At 38.1% G+C, this 14469-nt stretch overlaps 1 protein-coding gene across 2 annotated transcripts; it reads right to left on the bottom strand.

Moving 5' to 3' along the window:
• Window positions 1–2034: 2034 nt before the first annotated feature.
• LOC139954453 (non-structural maintenance of chromosomes element 3 homolog) lies at window positions 2035–14460 on the bottom strand. Of its 2 annotated transcripts, XM_071954254.1 has the most exons (11): window positions 14322–14460; window positions 10493–10627; window positions 9599–9703; window positions 8608–8671; window positions 7637–7719; window positions 6812–6924; window positions 5950–6029; window positions 5234–5279; window positions 3893–3958; window positions 2824–2938; window positions 2035–2354 (listed from the first exon to the last, which is right to left on the bottom strand). In XM_071954254.1, the coding sequence occupies exons 2-11, from the start codon at window positions 10604–10606 to the stop codon at window positions 2217–2219; spliced, it is 924 nt and encodes a 307-aa protein (XP_071810355.1). In that variant the 5' UTR covers window positions 10607–10627; window positions 14322–14460; the 3' UTR covers window positions 2035–2216. The 2 variants fall into 2 exon arrangements, with proteins under 2 accessions (XP_071810355.1, XP_071810356.1); XM_071954255.1 differs by lacking the exons at window positions 2035–2354; window positions 2824–2938 and adding an exon at window positions 3030–3100.
• Between the last annotated feature and the right edge of the window lie 9 nt (window positions 14461–14469).

Raw genomic sequence — 14469 nt, 5'->3', positions numbered from 1 at the left:
TGAGATAATAATGGAAGAAAAAACACCCTTGTCAGACGAAGTTGTGTGCTTTCAGATGCTTGATTTTGAGACTTCAAATTCTAATTCTGAGGTCTTGAAATCAAAATCAAAAACTACTTCAACTACTCCTTTCTCGAAAACTACGTTACTTCAGAGGGAGCCGTTTCTCACAATGTTTTTTACTATCAACACCTCCCCATTATTCGTTACCAAGTAAGGGTTTTATGGTAATAATTATTTTGAGTAATAACCAATAGTGTCTACTGCCTTTAAAGGGAAGGTAAACTATTGTTAATTGTCTAAGACCAGTGCTCTCACTTATCTCAACATATGCATAAAATTATAAAAATGTGAAAATTTGAACTCAATTGGTCATCGGAGTCGGGAGAAAATGATGAAAGAAAAAACACCCTTGTTGGACGAATTTGTGTGCTTTCAGATAGGAATAAAAGACTTCTAGCTAGAAGTCTTTTATTATTTTAGTGAGAAATCACGTCTTTCTCCAAGACTACCGTACATTACTTCAGAGGGAGTTGTTTCCCACAATGTTTTATACTATCAACAGCTCTCCAATGATCGTTACCAAGTCAGTTTTTAAGTTACTATTTGTTTTGAGAAATAACCAAACGTGTACCTTCCCTTTAACCCAAACCTGAGCCCTAACGCTTAGATCATCAGTTTTTTCACCGGAACAAGAGTTGTCGGAACATAGGGTTGTCCGATTATAGAGCAGTCACCAACAAAATAAAGGTTTTTTTTCTTTTGCTACAGGGTTTAAGGCCAGGATCACCCTTTTCTCCAGCAATGCTCATCTCCTTATGTAGTTTAAAATACATGGTTCTCCCGATGCAGAAACTTGCGTATCAAATTCACTGGAAATAAGGCCGATACAAGCAAATTGCGGGCCGGCTCGCACAGATTGCTGGCTGATACATGCGGACTGCGACCCATTTACAAATAAAAAGGCTAAAGGCCTCGTCCCACTGCAGCGATAACGATAACGATAACAACGACGCCGCAAAGAGAACGCATTGTATTGGTCGAATTGCTCCACGCAGAATACGCACACACTCATTCAACCAATGGAATGCGTTCTCTTTGTGTCGTTATCGTTATCGTTCTCGTTATCGCTGCAGTGGGACCGGGCCTTAAGTCTCTATTAACCATACAAAAAGAAAAAAAAAAAAAAAGGATAACTAAATGAAAATCCACAGCCTTCTCATGAAATACATTCATGCATTCATACAGGCACAATGGTTTGCAAATGCCACAAAGTTGTACAAAAAGTGTTTGCTTGACATCACTATCAGTCCCATACAAAAAAAGCCTGACGTTCCCCTACCTGTACACACATATGTATACTTCATTAGAGAGGTTTATTAACTTCTCCCAGGATAGTTTGCGCAAAACCATAATTTCCTATGATAAAAAATGTATCCACAGTTGTTTTGTTCCTAGGATAGGGTTAGGGAAAAATGGCCCATAACAAACAAGTTATTCATAATGTTCTTTACCCCAATACGACTTTATAATCAGCCTTTAATGTTTTCCCATGGCATAACTAAAGCAAAACCCTTTCAACCAACAAAAGAAAAAGTAGAATACTTATTTCTGATTCCTGCCCAAAACATATGCTCATCTCATATCAAATATTGCTACAGAGCTCAAAGGCCATAACTTGAAGACAACAAAATGCTAACGGGCCTCAAAATAACCCACGGCACCCACATCAATAGACCGATCCATTAAAGGAACACGTTGCCTTGGATCGGACGAGTTGGTCTATAAAAAACGTTTGTAACGATTTTTTATAAAATGCATATGTTTGGAAAGGTGTTTTAAAAGTAGAATACAATGATCCACACGAATTTGCCTCGAAATTGTGTGGTTTTCCTTTTACTGTGCGTACTAACACGGTCAGCCATTTATGGAAGTCAAAATATTGACTCCCATAAATGGCCAACCGTGTTAGTCGAAGAGTTAAAAGGAAAACCATGCAATTTCGAGGCATGTTTGTGTGGATCATTGTATTCCACTTTTACAACATCTTTCCAACCATATAAATTTTATAAGAAACGGTTACAAACGCCTTTCAAAGACCAAGGCAACGTGTTCCTTTAAGCTCCACCCCATTGCCATAGTCCTAACTCTTTGTGAAATCGACCCCGATGCCTTTAACAGCTTCATGAAGTCGGTGCATGGTCTTAACTGCCTCCTCAGTCCGATTCGTCTGATTCATCAGATCCTGATGCAGACTCTTCATCCTCATCAGTCTGACTTCCTGACCTTTCAGAATGGAGTACCTCCCGGTACTGCTCCTTCCATGTGCTCATCTCTGTGTTGTCTCCGTACATCTAGCAAGGAAATAGTAACAATAGTATGATAGAGTATAAAACATTGTGAGAAACAGCTCCCTCTGAAGTAATGTAGTTTTCGAGAAAGAAGCCATTTTCCACGAATTTGACTTCGAGACCTCAGATTTAGAATTTGAGGTCTCGAAGTCAAGCGACTGAAAGCGCACAACTTCGTGTGACAAGGGTGTTTTTTCTTTCGTTAATATCTCGCAACTTTGACAACCGATTGAGGAAAAATTTTATGCATATGTTGAAATACACCAACTGTGAAAACTAGTCTTTGACAATTACCAATAGTGTCCAGTGTCTTTACACTGAGAAATCACATCCCTGTTGGACTGGTCTCCCTGCACGGTTTGAAGGGTGGATACAGAGAACAGCTGTTGTCCAATGATCTGCCTCCCTTTTACGAGTGTGACGTCATATGCAATGGGTCTATAGTTCAAATAATTAATCGGGAAACACTCACCTTACAGACAAACTCCAGGACACTTCTCATAGTGACCTCAGCATTGGCTCGGAGACCCCATTTAAAGTGATACAATGCAGGGTCTGTGTTGGGTATCTTACTGTAGTCTAAATACCTGGGGTGGGGGGGGGGGTTCAGACAAAGAAAATAACATTGAACATAAATAAGGGAATAAAAGGGTAGCGACTAAGTCTTGACCTCTGCACTGGCTCGCAGACCCCATTTAAACTAGTACAATGCAGGGTCTGTATTGGGTATCTTACTGTAGTCTAAATACCTGGGGGTTTTCAGACAAAGAAAATAACATTGAACATAAATGAGATATAATTGCAAATTGAGAATGGGGAAAGTTCAGACACGCAAACTTTATGGTCAGTGAGTTTTGTGGTCAGGTAAAAAGCAGTTAATTACACTGATGACTACTTAAAGACACTGGACACTATTGGTAATTGTCAAAGACCAGTCTTCTCACCTCGTGTATCTCAACATGTGCAGAAAATAACAAACCTGTTTAAATTGGAGCTCAATTTGTCGTTGAAGTTGCAATAAATTTATAAAATAAAAAACAGCATCGTCACAAGAAGTTGTGTGCGTTTAAATGGTTGATTTCCAGACCTCAAATTCTCAATCTGAGGTCTCAAAATCAAATTCGTGAAAAATTACTTCTTTCTCGAAAACTATGTCACTACACTGGGAGCCGTTTCTCACAATGTTTTATACCATTAGCCTCTCCCCGTTACTCGTCACCAAGTAAGGTTTTATGCTAATAATTATTTTTAGTAATTACCAATAGTGTCCACTGCCTTTAAGGAACTTAAAAAGGTACAATCATGCAAAGCCAGTTAGAGGTAAAAAAAATAAAAATAAAAAAATAAAATAAATGACAGTTGCTTCTGGATTATGTTTAAAACCTCAATGCTCCCACCCAAAGTCTTGAGGGGAAAGTAAATGCTGCTCAAAACAAGACTCAAATCTTTTAAGTAGAAAAAGCAAAAAATGGGTGGGGCACCAGTTGCAACAAGTGACTTGGGTACAAAGTGACTGACAAAGTGAATTTATTATAACTTACAATTGCTTTGAAGCAAACTCAGATGTCACTAGCTTCTTGAGGTCACCAAACAATTCATGGTTCTTTCTGAAAAACATCAACAGACCATCAGAAAATCATCAGTCAGCTAACAGGTTATTAAATTTCTGACAGTTGAATGGGCAGTGAATTAGAAGGAAAATTAATTCTCAGCATACAAATCAGCTGTGCAGAATGACTTGGTGGTTATATACATGGTATATAAGGCAGGGCATGGCAAAAATTTGCCATCTGCGTACCGACAGACACGGCAAAACTTTTTATTTGATCTTACAAGAGTCACTTAATCATGAAGTCCAATGCAGAACCAAACCATTACAAAAATAGCTTAAGTCACCTGGAAGTGGTATTTTGTCAAAATAAAGCTTTTGTCACTAACATAAAGTGTGTTTGATGAGTGGATTGTGAATAACAGTTAACTAAGATTCTAAAAAATTAGTTCTTATCTTATTTACAAATTTAAGAGTAGGCCCCGACCCGAGAGGGCGCTGTTCGTGACGTCAATCGAGGCGCGATATTTGAAGACAAAATGCTGCACAGCACTGAAAAAGGCGTCGGACCGGACCTATAGGCACTATGGCTCTTGTGAGTCTGACCAGCCATGCAGACTGATCCCATCTTTGGTTGTTTTGCTGCATCCAGCAACAATACACCTGGTCGCCATTGCCGTAAAAATGCAAGAAAAAAACCTACGACTTGGACTTGCATGTTATTTGCATGTGTGTTTACTCTACGCACCAAGGCAAAGTCTCCCTCGATTGACGTCACAAAAGGGGTAGGCGGAGTCAACCCCCATAATAACTTTATTCTATCTATTTTTCAAAACATATCTATTTTTCAAACATATAAATTGTGACGAACAATTACTAAAACAAATTGTTTTATTGTTACTAAACATATACTCTCTTGTTTGAAAAAACAAAAATTTCTATTTCCAGGTGACTTTAAGAAATCACTGTGCAGGGTTTTCCAGAGCAATTTCTCCACACAGAAATTTGACCTCTTGTTTTCCATTCCACAGCAGCAAGTACGACCTACACCATAGGGTATTAACGATGTGATAATGATACATAAACTATGAGAATATATCATCAAAGTGTAATCATAAGTGTGAAAACAAAGTTAATAAACATGGGTCAACGTCTGTTGGTAGGCCCTCCCAATGTTGTAAACAAGTAGTTGTGTCTTGTAAGAACAATCATTCAAAACCACAGTACATGACACTAAATGGGAAATCAGTTTGTATGAGGGATATGTCATAGAAAAAATTGAGACACTATGAAATCCAAGCTTTTGTTACGTAACAATAATAATGAAACTCACTCTTCTTGTCGAAGGCCCAACTTCTCCAGTGTGTGCCAAAGGACAACTGCAAAACAAAAAAAACAAAAAAAATCCCTCAATCACATGTGTTGGTCAGGTTACCCCAAGGCCGTGTTCGGCCGCTAGGCATTTTGGTACAAGCCGCTTCTGGTTGTTTTTGTCTCTTGCATTATTGTACTCTCCTGCAAGCTTTGATGCTGTCTTGGAGAGGGTGGGTGGCAAATTCCATTTGTGCTCTGTGTCTGTGCTGTCAAGTTGGGCTTATCAGATGATGATAATGTCAGTTTGTCCTGAGATAAATTGGAAGCTCCATCCCTCTTATAGCTGGCAGTGCTCTCTAGAACCCTGTCCGATTTGTTGCAATGACTGCAGCTACTGTTAGCCTGTTCCAAACCCGAACAGCTCTTGGGAAAGGGCTACAGAGGTAGCAGTCAACTCTGGCGAATGGTTGCCCATTTGTGAGACTATGTTGATTGGCCCGGTTGCGTTGGCTTGGTCGTCTGATTTCTAAAGGGTTAAGATCAATCTTCAAGCCTGGACTTTCCTCTTTGTGAGGGCAAGGCCATTTCATTTGGTTAAGGGCACTTCCATCGGAAAATCTTAAAGTCTATGGGAAACTTTTGAAGGGGCACCAAGGCCAGGACGAGGGGCAACAGAGGCCATGGCCTATGTGAATCTTTTAGCTCTTTTTGATATCGAGCCTTGGCGTTACTTACCCTCAGTGAGAACTCCTCCGTTCATGAAGATGAGGCTCAGTATCACCAGAAGGAGACCAACCTTGGGATCTTCAGAGGAACTGTTCAGAAGAGAAAAACAGAAACACTGATCAGGGCCCAATTTCATGGAGCTGCTAAGCACAAAAATGTGCTTAGCATGAAATTTCTTCCTTGATAAAAACAGGATTATCAATAAAATGTCAATTTGTTGCATATTGCTTCTTACTGGTATTCAGCTGATGTTTGCTAATCCTGAAAATCACATAGAATTTGGTTGGTAATCCTGTTTTTATCGAGGCAGAAATATCATGCTAAGCAAATTTTTATGCGTAGCGTTTCTATGAAATTGTGCCCAGGGCTGGCATTTGGGGTTAAATTCCTCAAGACCGCTGAGCTTGTAGTAGACGTGATTCAAGACGCTCCTGTTGCCTATTATCTTACTACTCCTATGGTTAGGTTCCATCGCTGTTAAGAGTCACCAATAGAGGGAGCCATCAACCATAAACCCCTATCACCCCGAGAACCATTATCATAGCAAATGCCAATGATAACGCTCTACAGAAGAGAAAAACAGAAACACTAATCAGGGCTGGCATTAGGGGTAAAATTCCACAAGAACGCTGGGCTTGTAGTAGAAATTCAGACGTTCAAGACACAGAATCCAATTGGGTCCAATTTCATAAAGCCTGTAAGCACTAAACACTTGCTTAGCAAATAACGGTTACCAGCTAAAACATTAGAAGGTTACAATTGCTGCGACTTGTACCCCGATCATTTCTTGCTTAGCCAAGAACTTTGCTAAGCTGAATTTTCTGCTTAACAGCTTTTTGAAATTGGGCCTAAGAGGATCCAAGTTTAATACCTGTCTATGAAGTCTCCTTGTGCTTCTGTCTCTATTCTGTTCAGAAGTATGTACATCTTCGTTGAGCTTTTTCCAGTTTTATGTACCAACTCTACAAGATCCAAACCAAATGCCTGTAATTTTGTGACAGAATTAAGTTATTTAAGGTTATTAAGCAGATATTATGAGTTGCTGATTGCTTTGTATGCAGTTGAATTTCATCAATTTAGGCAAGATTTGAAACTGCATGGTGGGAATACAACAACTTTGTACATGAGTATGATTTGAAACTTTGCATGGTGGAGATACAATCTAGTAAGATTTACTGTAACACCATGTACATGAGTAAGATTTGAAACTTTGCATGGTGGAGATACAATCTAGTAAGGTTTTTGAAACTTTGCATGGTTGAGGTACTATCTAGTAAGGTTTGTGGTAATACCATGTATATGAGTAGGATTTGAAACTTTGGATGGTGGAGATACATCTAGTAAGGTTTGTGGTAACACCATGTACATGAGTAAGACTTGAAACTTTGCATGGTGGAGATACAATCTAGTAAGGTTTGCAGTAACACCATGTACATGAGTAGAGTTTGAAACTTAGCATGGTGGAGATACAATCTAGTAAGGTTTGCAGTAACACCATGTATATGAGTAGGGTTTGAAACTTAGCATGGTGGAGATACAATCTAGTAAGGTTTTTGAAACTTTGCATGGTGGAGATACAGTCTAGTAAGGTGTGTGTATATGAGTAGGATTTGAAACTTTACATGGTGGAGATACAATAATAAAAAATAATAATAATAAAAATAAAAAAAAGGTTTTGAAATGGTTCTGATTTTACCATCTTGAGCTTCCTCTTGGTTCTATCCAGAACGTGCGGCAAAATTTTGCGATACTCGGCCTTCAATACATGCTTGGTAATATCTGAAAAACAAATTATTACATATTTTTGGTAATGACACCAAGGATGCCTCATAAGTGAAATTAATCACAGTAGCTCGCAAGCCTCAGGAAACCTGTAAACAGGGCTGCTTGCTGTGTTAACCAGAAACACGGAGTGTTAACCCCTACTCTTCCACGGCAAGTGTTCAGGATTCTTTTCCTTTAGACAGCACCATGTGATGGTTTACAGGTGCCGTGGCGCAATATGTAGCCTAACGTTAAAGGAACACGTTGCCTTGGATCGGACGAGTTGGTCAAAACAAAAGCATTTGTAACCGTTTTTTATAAAATGCATATGGTTGGAAAGATGTTTTAAAAGTAGCATACAATGATCCACACAAGTTTGCCTCGAAATTGCGTGGTTTTCCTTCTACTGTGCGAACTAACATGGTCGGCCATTTATGGGAGTCAAAATTTTGACCCCCATAAATGGCCGACGTGTTAGTCGACGAGGTAAAAGGAAAACCACGCAATTTCGAGGCATGTTTGTGTGGATCATTGTATTCTACTTTCACAACATCTTTCTACCCATATGCATTTTATAAAAAACGGTTACAAACGCTTTTCAAAGACCAACTCGACCGATCCAAGGCAACGTGTTCCTTTAATGTAGCCAATCAAATTAGAAACCCTAGGGCGAACCTCTTCTCTTTACAAGTGCACTGGGTTCTTGTATGTGCATTCACAACACACATTCAAAGGATGCAGCAATAATATAGTAAAGTGTCTTGACTGGGACTCGAACCCACACTATGCTGATAATTAACACCAGAGCCAACGCCAATTCCAAAGTCTATTCTACGCTATGCTTCATCAAAAACATAACAAAATACAAAAAGACTGGGGGGGGGGTTCTATGACATTACTTACCTCCCCTCTTTATTGGGATTTTCTTTTGTTCCATTATCAGCATATACTGTACCAACTCACCAACCTTCAAAACAGAACGGTAGAAAACGAAGGGCACAGAACATTAAATAACCCAAATGAATTCAGCAAAGCTTAACCATACAATATGATGAATATATGTCAACAGAGTTTTCTTTGTATCGCCATTCTCTCTTCGCGGTCGGCCAACAGTAGCTGTGCCAATATTTTATCAAGCTATATATACATAGCGTACCAATTAACACAACATCATCCGCTAACACGAGTCTCATACCGATCGCAAGTTAGGAGAATGATGATTCTTGGCGCAGAATTTGGCGGTAAGCAGAGCCATGGGGCCCTTCCAAGTGGGTTCAGTGATTACTTCAAGACAAGGGCCCAATTTCATAAAGCCTGTAAGCACAAAAACTTGCTTAGCAGAAACTACTATCACTTAGCAGAAACAGGCTACCTGCCAAAACTACATTAAGATGTTATTGCTGTGACTGATGCCCCACTACATTTTTGTTAAGCAAAGAAATTTGTCATGTAGTATTTTCTGCTTATGAAATTGGACCCTGGAATGGTTAATTGATTAAAGGCAGTGGACACTATTGGTAACTATTCAAAATAATTGTTAGCATAAAACTTACTTGGTAACGAGGAATGGGGAGAGGTTGATAGTATAAAACATAGTGAGAAACGGCTCCCTCTGAAGTGGAGTAGTTTTCAAGAAAGTCGTAATTTTCCACAAATTTGATTTCGAGACCTCAGATTTAGAATTTGAGGTCTCGAAATCAAGCATCTAAAAGCACACAACTTCGTGTGACTCCATTATTATCTCGCAACTTCGACGACCAATTGAGCTCAAATTTTCAAAGGTTTGTTATTTTATGTTGAGATACACCAAGTGAGAATACTGGTCTTTGACAATTAACAATAGTGTCCAGTGTCGTTAAGGGGTGTTTATTGCCAAGATCTATGATGGACTGACCTTCCTTTCGATGAGTTCTGGCGTGAGTTTGGCGACCGCTTTTTCAGTTTGAGTCATGCTCTGAGACTGTTGCTGGCTTTGACTGGCGTCCATATCCTCCTCTCCCTGTGCAAAAACAACGGTCAAAACAAGCTTATATCGACACAGGGAATTGCGTTTGTACACAAAATATATACAAACCTGAAAATGGGGACAAATATCGGAGACTGTAGCCCATTTTCAGGTTTTCTTGTATGTATGGTGTGTGAATCTCTTCATCGACTTGAGCTTCTATCTTAACCTACAGCTTAAATTTGTCAAGAAAAATTGAGCATAATTTGTTTCTTAAATTCTTAATCTTTGTACCAAAAGAATGGCGTTCAAATGTCAAATTTTGAGTCTCACAAATATCTTTCAATCCTGCAGAGTATCACACACATATTAAACAGAAGCGTGAAAAAGCTGTATTCTCTTTTTAAAATAGTCTCTTCTCATTTAGATTCTGGGGTGTATTTCACAAAGAGTTAAGACTAGTCTTATTTCGAGTTAGGAGTTACTCGTCCTAACTTAGGACTAGCCTTTAGTTTTTAATATCTCCTAGGACTAGTCCTAAGTTAGGACTAGTCCTAACTCTTTGTGAAATCGACCCCTGGTCTTGAAAATGGAATCCTGGTCAAGTACCGGTAAAAATCCCGAGCTGCAAGGGGTGGATTTCGCAAGAGTTAAGACTAGTCTTGTTTCGACTTACTCGTCCACACTTAGGACTATAGCCATACGTTTTTAGTATCTCCTAGGACTAGTCCTAAGTTAGGACTAGTCCAAACTATTTGTAAAATCGACCCCTGGCTGCAGGCTTGTGGATTTCCCCCCAAAGACGAGCCCCGGCGGTGCTAAAAAATAAACTGCTTGACATACCGAGCTGGATGCTGATGATGACTCTACCACAGCAGCCCTTCCTTTTTGTCGTCCCTTCTTCGGTTGTGACTTCTGCCTTTGGGACTGGCTCGCTCCTGCTGGTCCACGAGGCATTGTAATAGAGGTTTTTCTTGACTAAAGTTAAAAAAACCAAAACAAATTTGAATAGAATTTTGAAGCGATTGGGTAATTCAAACCCTTGATCCTCTTGATGGGTAGACCAGAGTAGAAACTAAAAATTTGAGCAACCTTTTTATGAAAAAATATTTTTAATTGAGAATTATTAAAACTCTCCATACTCTCGACGGAGATGAGCGGGCAATGATTATCACAACTCAAACTATGTTCTAACGGAAAGAAAATCTGGGGGGGGGGGCGGTGTTGAATAGGATGCACTAGATTAGAATAACAGTTTAAAAATCACATTGCAACTTTAAATTTTTTACTTGTATATCCTGGCCTACCACCACTTGTTCACTCATTTTTACAAAAAGAGATACCTCATTATTGAAGTAAATTATACTGTATTATTTCATATCGAATGGAAAAGTGGTGGCTGACACGGAAACTTGTCCATATTACGAGCGATAATGAAAAATTATGAAAAGGTACAGCACCCCAGGTAGTTCGTTGGAAGCTGGGTCTACCAGCCAATATTCCTTGTGGGAGTTTGCCGAGTTCCCTTGATGGGAAGATCATTCAAACAAACAAACAAACAAACAAACAAACAAACAAACAAACAAATAAACACAACACAACAGGCCAAGGGAAGGGGGGGGGGAGAAACCAACAATTCAGAAAACAAAAGTTAAAAAAGTACAGTTTTAAATAAGGGAATCAATGTGTGGTGAAGAGGTTTTCAACTAGTGGTTTAAACCTGCCGAGGCCTGGTTCTTGATAATTTTACTGAGACAAAGTCAAGGTAAATTATCAAGAACTAGGCCTCGGTGTGTTTAAACCACTAGTTGAAAACCGATTCAACAAACTTTGATTCCCATTCATAAATACCTTTTTTGGTCAAAAATCATCAACACTTTTGGTCAAAAAGTAAAATAAATGCAAAAATTATAATTGTTTAATGATTTCTTTCAACACAACACCCCTCCAGCTCAGTCCGCGCAAAGTGCAGATAAGGCAACGTTGCCTTATTGTGCAACCAGTAGCGCAATAATGCAACTTCCGGTGTAAAAGTAGAAAAATGTAAGCTACGTTGAAAACAAGGTGAAATACTGTCAATGCTAATCAGCTTATGTGGTCTGAGGGTAAAATAAAACATCTTTACTGTTGTTTTAGGACAGTTGGGCTGGTTGGGGATGGGGTGGGGTGGAGCATGGAGGAGGGGTGGGGTATGGGGGCGGAGCTAATACTACACGTGAGAATAGCGCCATGATTAAAGGTTTATTTATTCATTTTTTTAAGCTTTATTATTATATTCTGTATTTTCATTGAGTTTTTAATTGTAATACATTTCTTTAATAAAATTATTTCTGAACGTTGATTAGTTCTTTTTTGTATTTATATTTATAATGACGATTTAATTCCTTCTCTGTGAGCACAGGCTTTCTCGATCTGCCGGCTCCAAGTCTTTTTCTCTGGCTGGGCTGAAGGAATGGAACAAGTTACCTAAACTTGTCAGGGAATCATCTTCTACTGCCATTTTCAAGAAAAACCTCAAAACCCACTTTTTCAGTCAGCCTCGACATTAATATTTTGTTGTTTTGTTTTTCTTGTTTCTTTGCTTGGTTCTTGTTTAGTTCAGGCGCTATAAATACCTATATTGTTATTAATATTATCTACTCTCAAATGTTTTACTTTTTTCTAAGTCTCATAATATTTCAAAAGTGTACATTTTCTAGGTTTTATTTTTAACATTGAAAGAGCAATAAATAATAAATATAAACTATAACTTGTGTTTAAAGTAAAGTTATTTCTAGAAAAATTTACTGACAGTGATTGAATAATTTAAAATAAAAAATGGCAAATTGCAAACTGCATGGTCACTTAAAAAAATGTAAATAAAAATAATTAAAAATTTGTCTCATACAAAAACACATAAGTTTCATTTATGGTAATGATTAATCAAGATTGCAGAATTTTAGTAAACATCAAAGTGAAAAACACTTCTTAAATAAACATTTTATAAATCTTTAAAAATTAACAAAAAATGTGATTTTCAAATCAAATGGAAGTCAGCAATTACAACAATGTTACACTTTTACCAAGTTAGTAAAATGTTGCCACCATGTGTGTTCAGAATGTTGAATAAGACATCTAATTAGTACATAACTTCCTGCTGATTGGCAGCCCAATAGTTTTTGTTGAACAGTGGATATACCAAGTTTAGTTCTGCCCTAATTAATAAAGATTGCAGAAACCAAAATTAATTATTTTATATCACTGATGTTTAATTTGTAGCCATACTTGTAACCACAATTAAAATAATTACTTATTAATAATTATTTATTTCCGAAATAATTACTGTACCTTCCTTTTTACTTGTTTACATTTGGTTGCAATCTACTGTTTTAAATCAATTATGTCAATGGGACGGGCCGGGATGGCTAAGTTAGAGACCCGCCTGCACATCTCCCCCTCTCTAAACCTCCAAAATATTTTGGGTCCACCACAACGAACTTGTCTGGCGTAAATGAAAAATTCCGGCATCGGGCCGATCTCAAGTTTCAAACCACGGTCCCTTGGTCTTGGACAGGCCTACTCTTGCCAAAGTTGTCACTATATTTACTTAGGTTCCCTGCTTTAATATGAAATTCTCGTCTACATACAAAATTTGTTATCCAAACTACTCAGCCAAGGCAAGGAGCAAAGTTACTAAAATAGTTATTACTATTACAAGGCTCTGCCAAGTTTCCCGCCATCTGTTTATGTTTCGCGCAATTCATGAATGGTCAGGCACGACAATACATTTAAAAACTTAACATCAATAAAGTTTTTATTTTATTTAATTTTAACAATAAAAAATATTAAGTTTAATTTAAAACTGTAATATCATATTTTTATTGACTATAAATAATGTTATTTTTGAAATAAGAGTGGTTTTTAAACTTGCATAAATTAACACCGCTGGACGAGGATACAATCTGACACAGTAAAATGGCGTCGCAGTTTTCCTGAACGGCAAGTGTGGAGTGATGATTTTCAAAAGCCATTTGCACGAAAACGCACAGATAACTTTTTGATTTGCACAGATAGAAAGTTGGGTAAGGAACTGTACAATACTATTATATGATTTTAACTATTCCAACAAAGCCTTTTTCGATTCCCTTTTTGTGTTTGAATGCAAGAGTTGCCGAATAGTGCAACTTTGAAGTAGTGCAATTCGTCAATGTTTCCAAATTCTGCTACTCAACGTTGCACAATAAGGCAACGTTGCCTTATCTGCACTTTGCGCGGACTGAGCTATGAAATGGTAAGCCCCTCGGGTAAACAACTCCTTATAAGGAGATTGCTTGCACGTCCAGCCATTGTTCTCGACCAATAGGAATGAAGAAACTGTCTTACAGGTGCAAGTTTGCGTGTCATGCGCCCATGTTCATGTTTCGACACTTTTTACTTAGGTTATATCATCCGTTATAACACCCCCACGTGATGCCCTCTCGACCAATCAGAATGGATAACTGTCCAAGGTATTTATGAATCTCATTTCACGCCCTCTTCCTAATAATCAACAGGGAATAATTATTGTCATGCACCACCAATTCATTTCCATTTGTCAGTTTGTTTATGTTTTTAATTTAATTTTAATGTTTTGTTTATTATTTAATCTTGAACTATTCCATGAAAAGTAATCACACTTTCCATGTAATCTTACCTCTGTGCTTTTGAATTAAAGTTGATTATGTATTTTAGTGCATGTCGACTAGAGTGAAGTTTGCAAGTTGATAACCAACATCAGGAAAGTTCTGTCAATAGGAAGAACAAAAATTCGAGGCTTTCCCCGCATTTCCAAATCATGCGCG

This window comes from Asterias amurensis, chromosome 2 (assembly GCF_032118995.1).
Source record: "Asterias amurensis chromosome 2, ASM3211899v1".
In the NCBI taxonomy this organism is placed as follows: Eukaryota; Metazoa; Echinodermata; class Asteroidea; order Forcipulatida; family Asteriidae; genus Asterias; species Asterias amurensis.
This window is presented reverse-complemented; position numbering and strand designations above follow the sequence as displayed.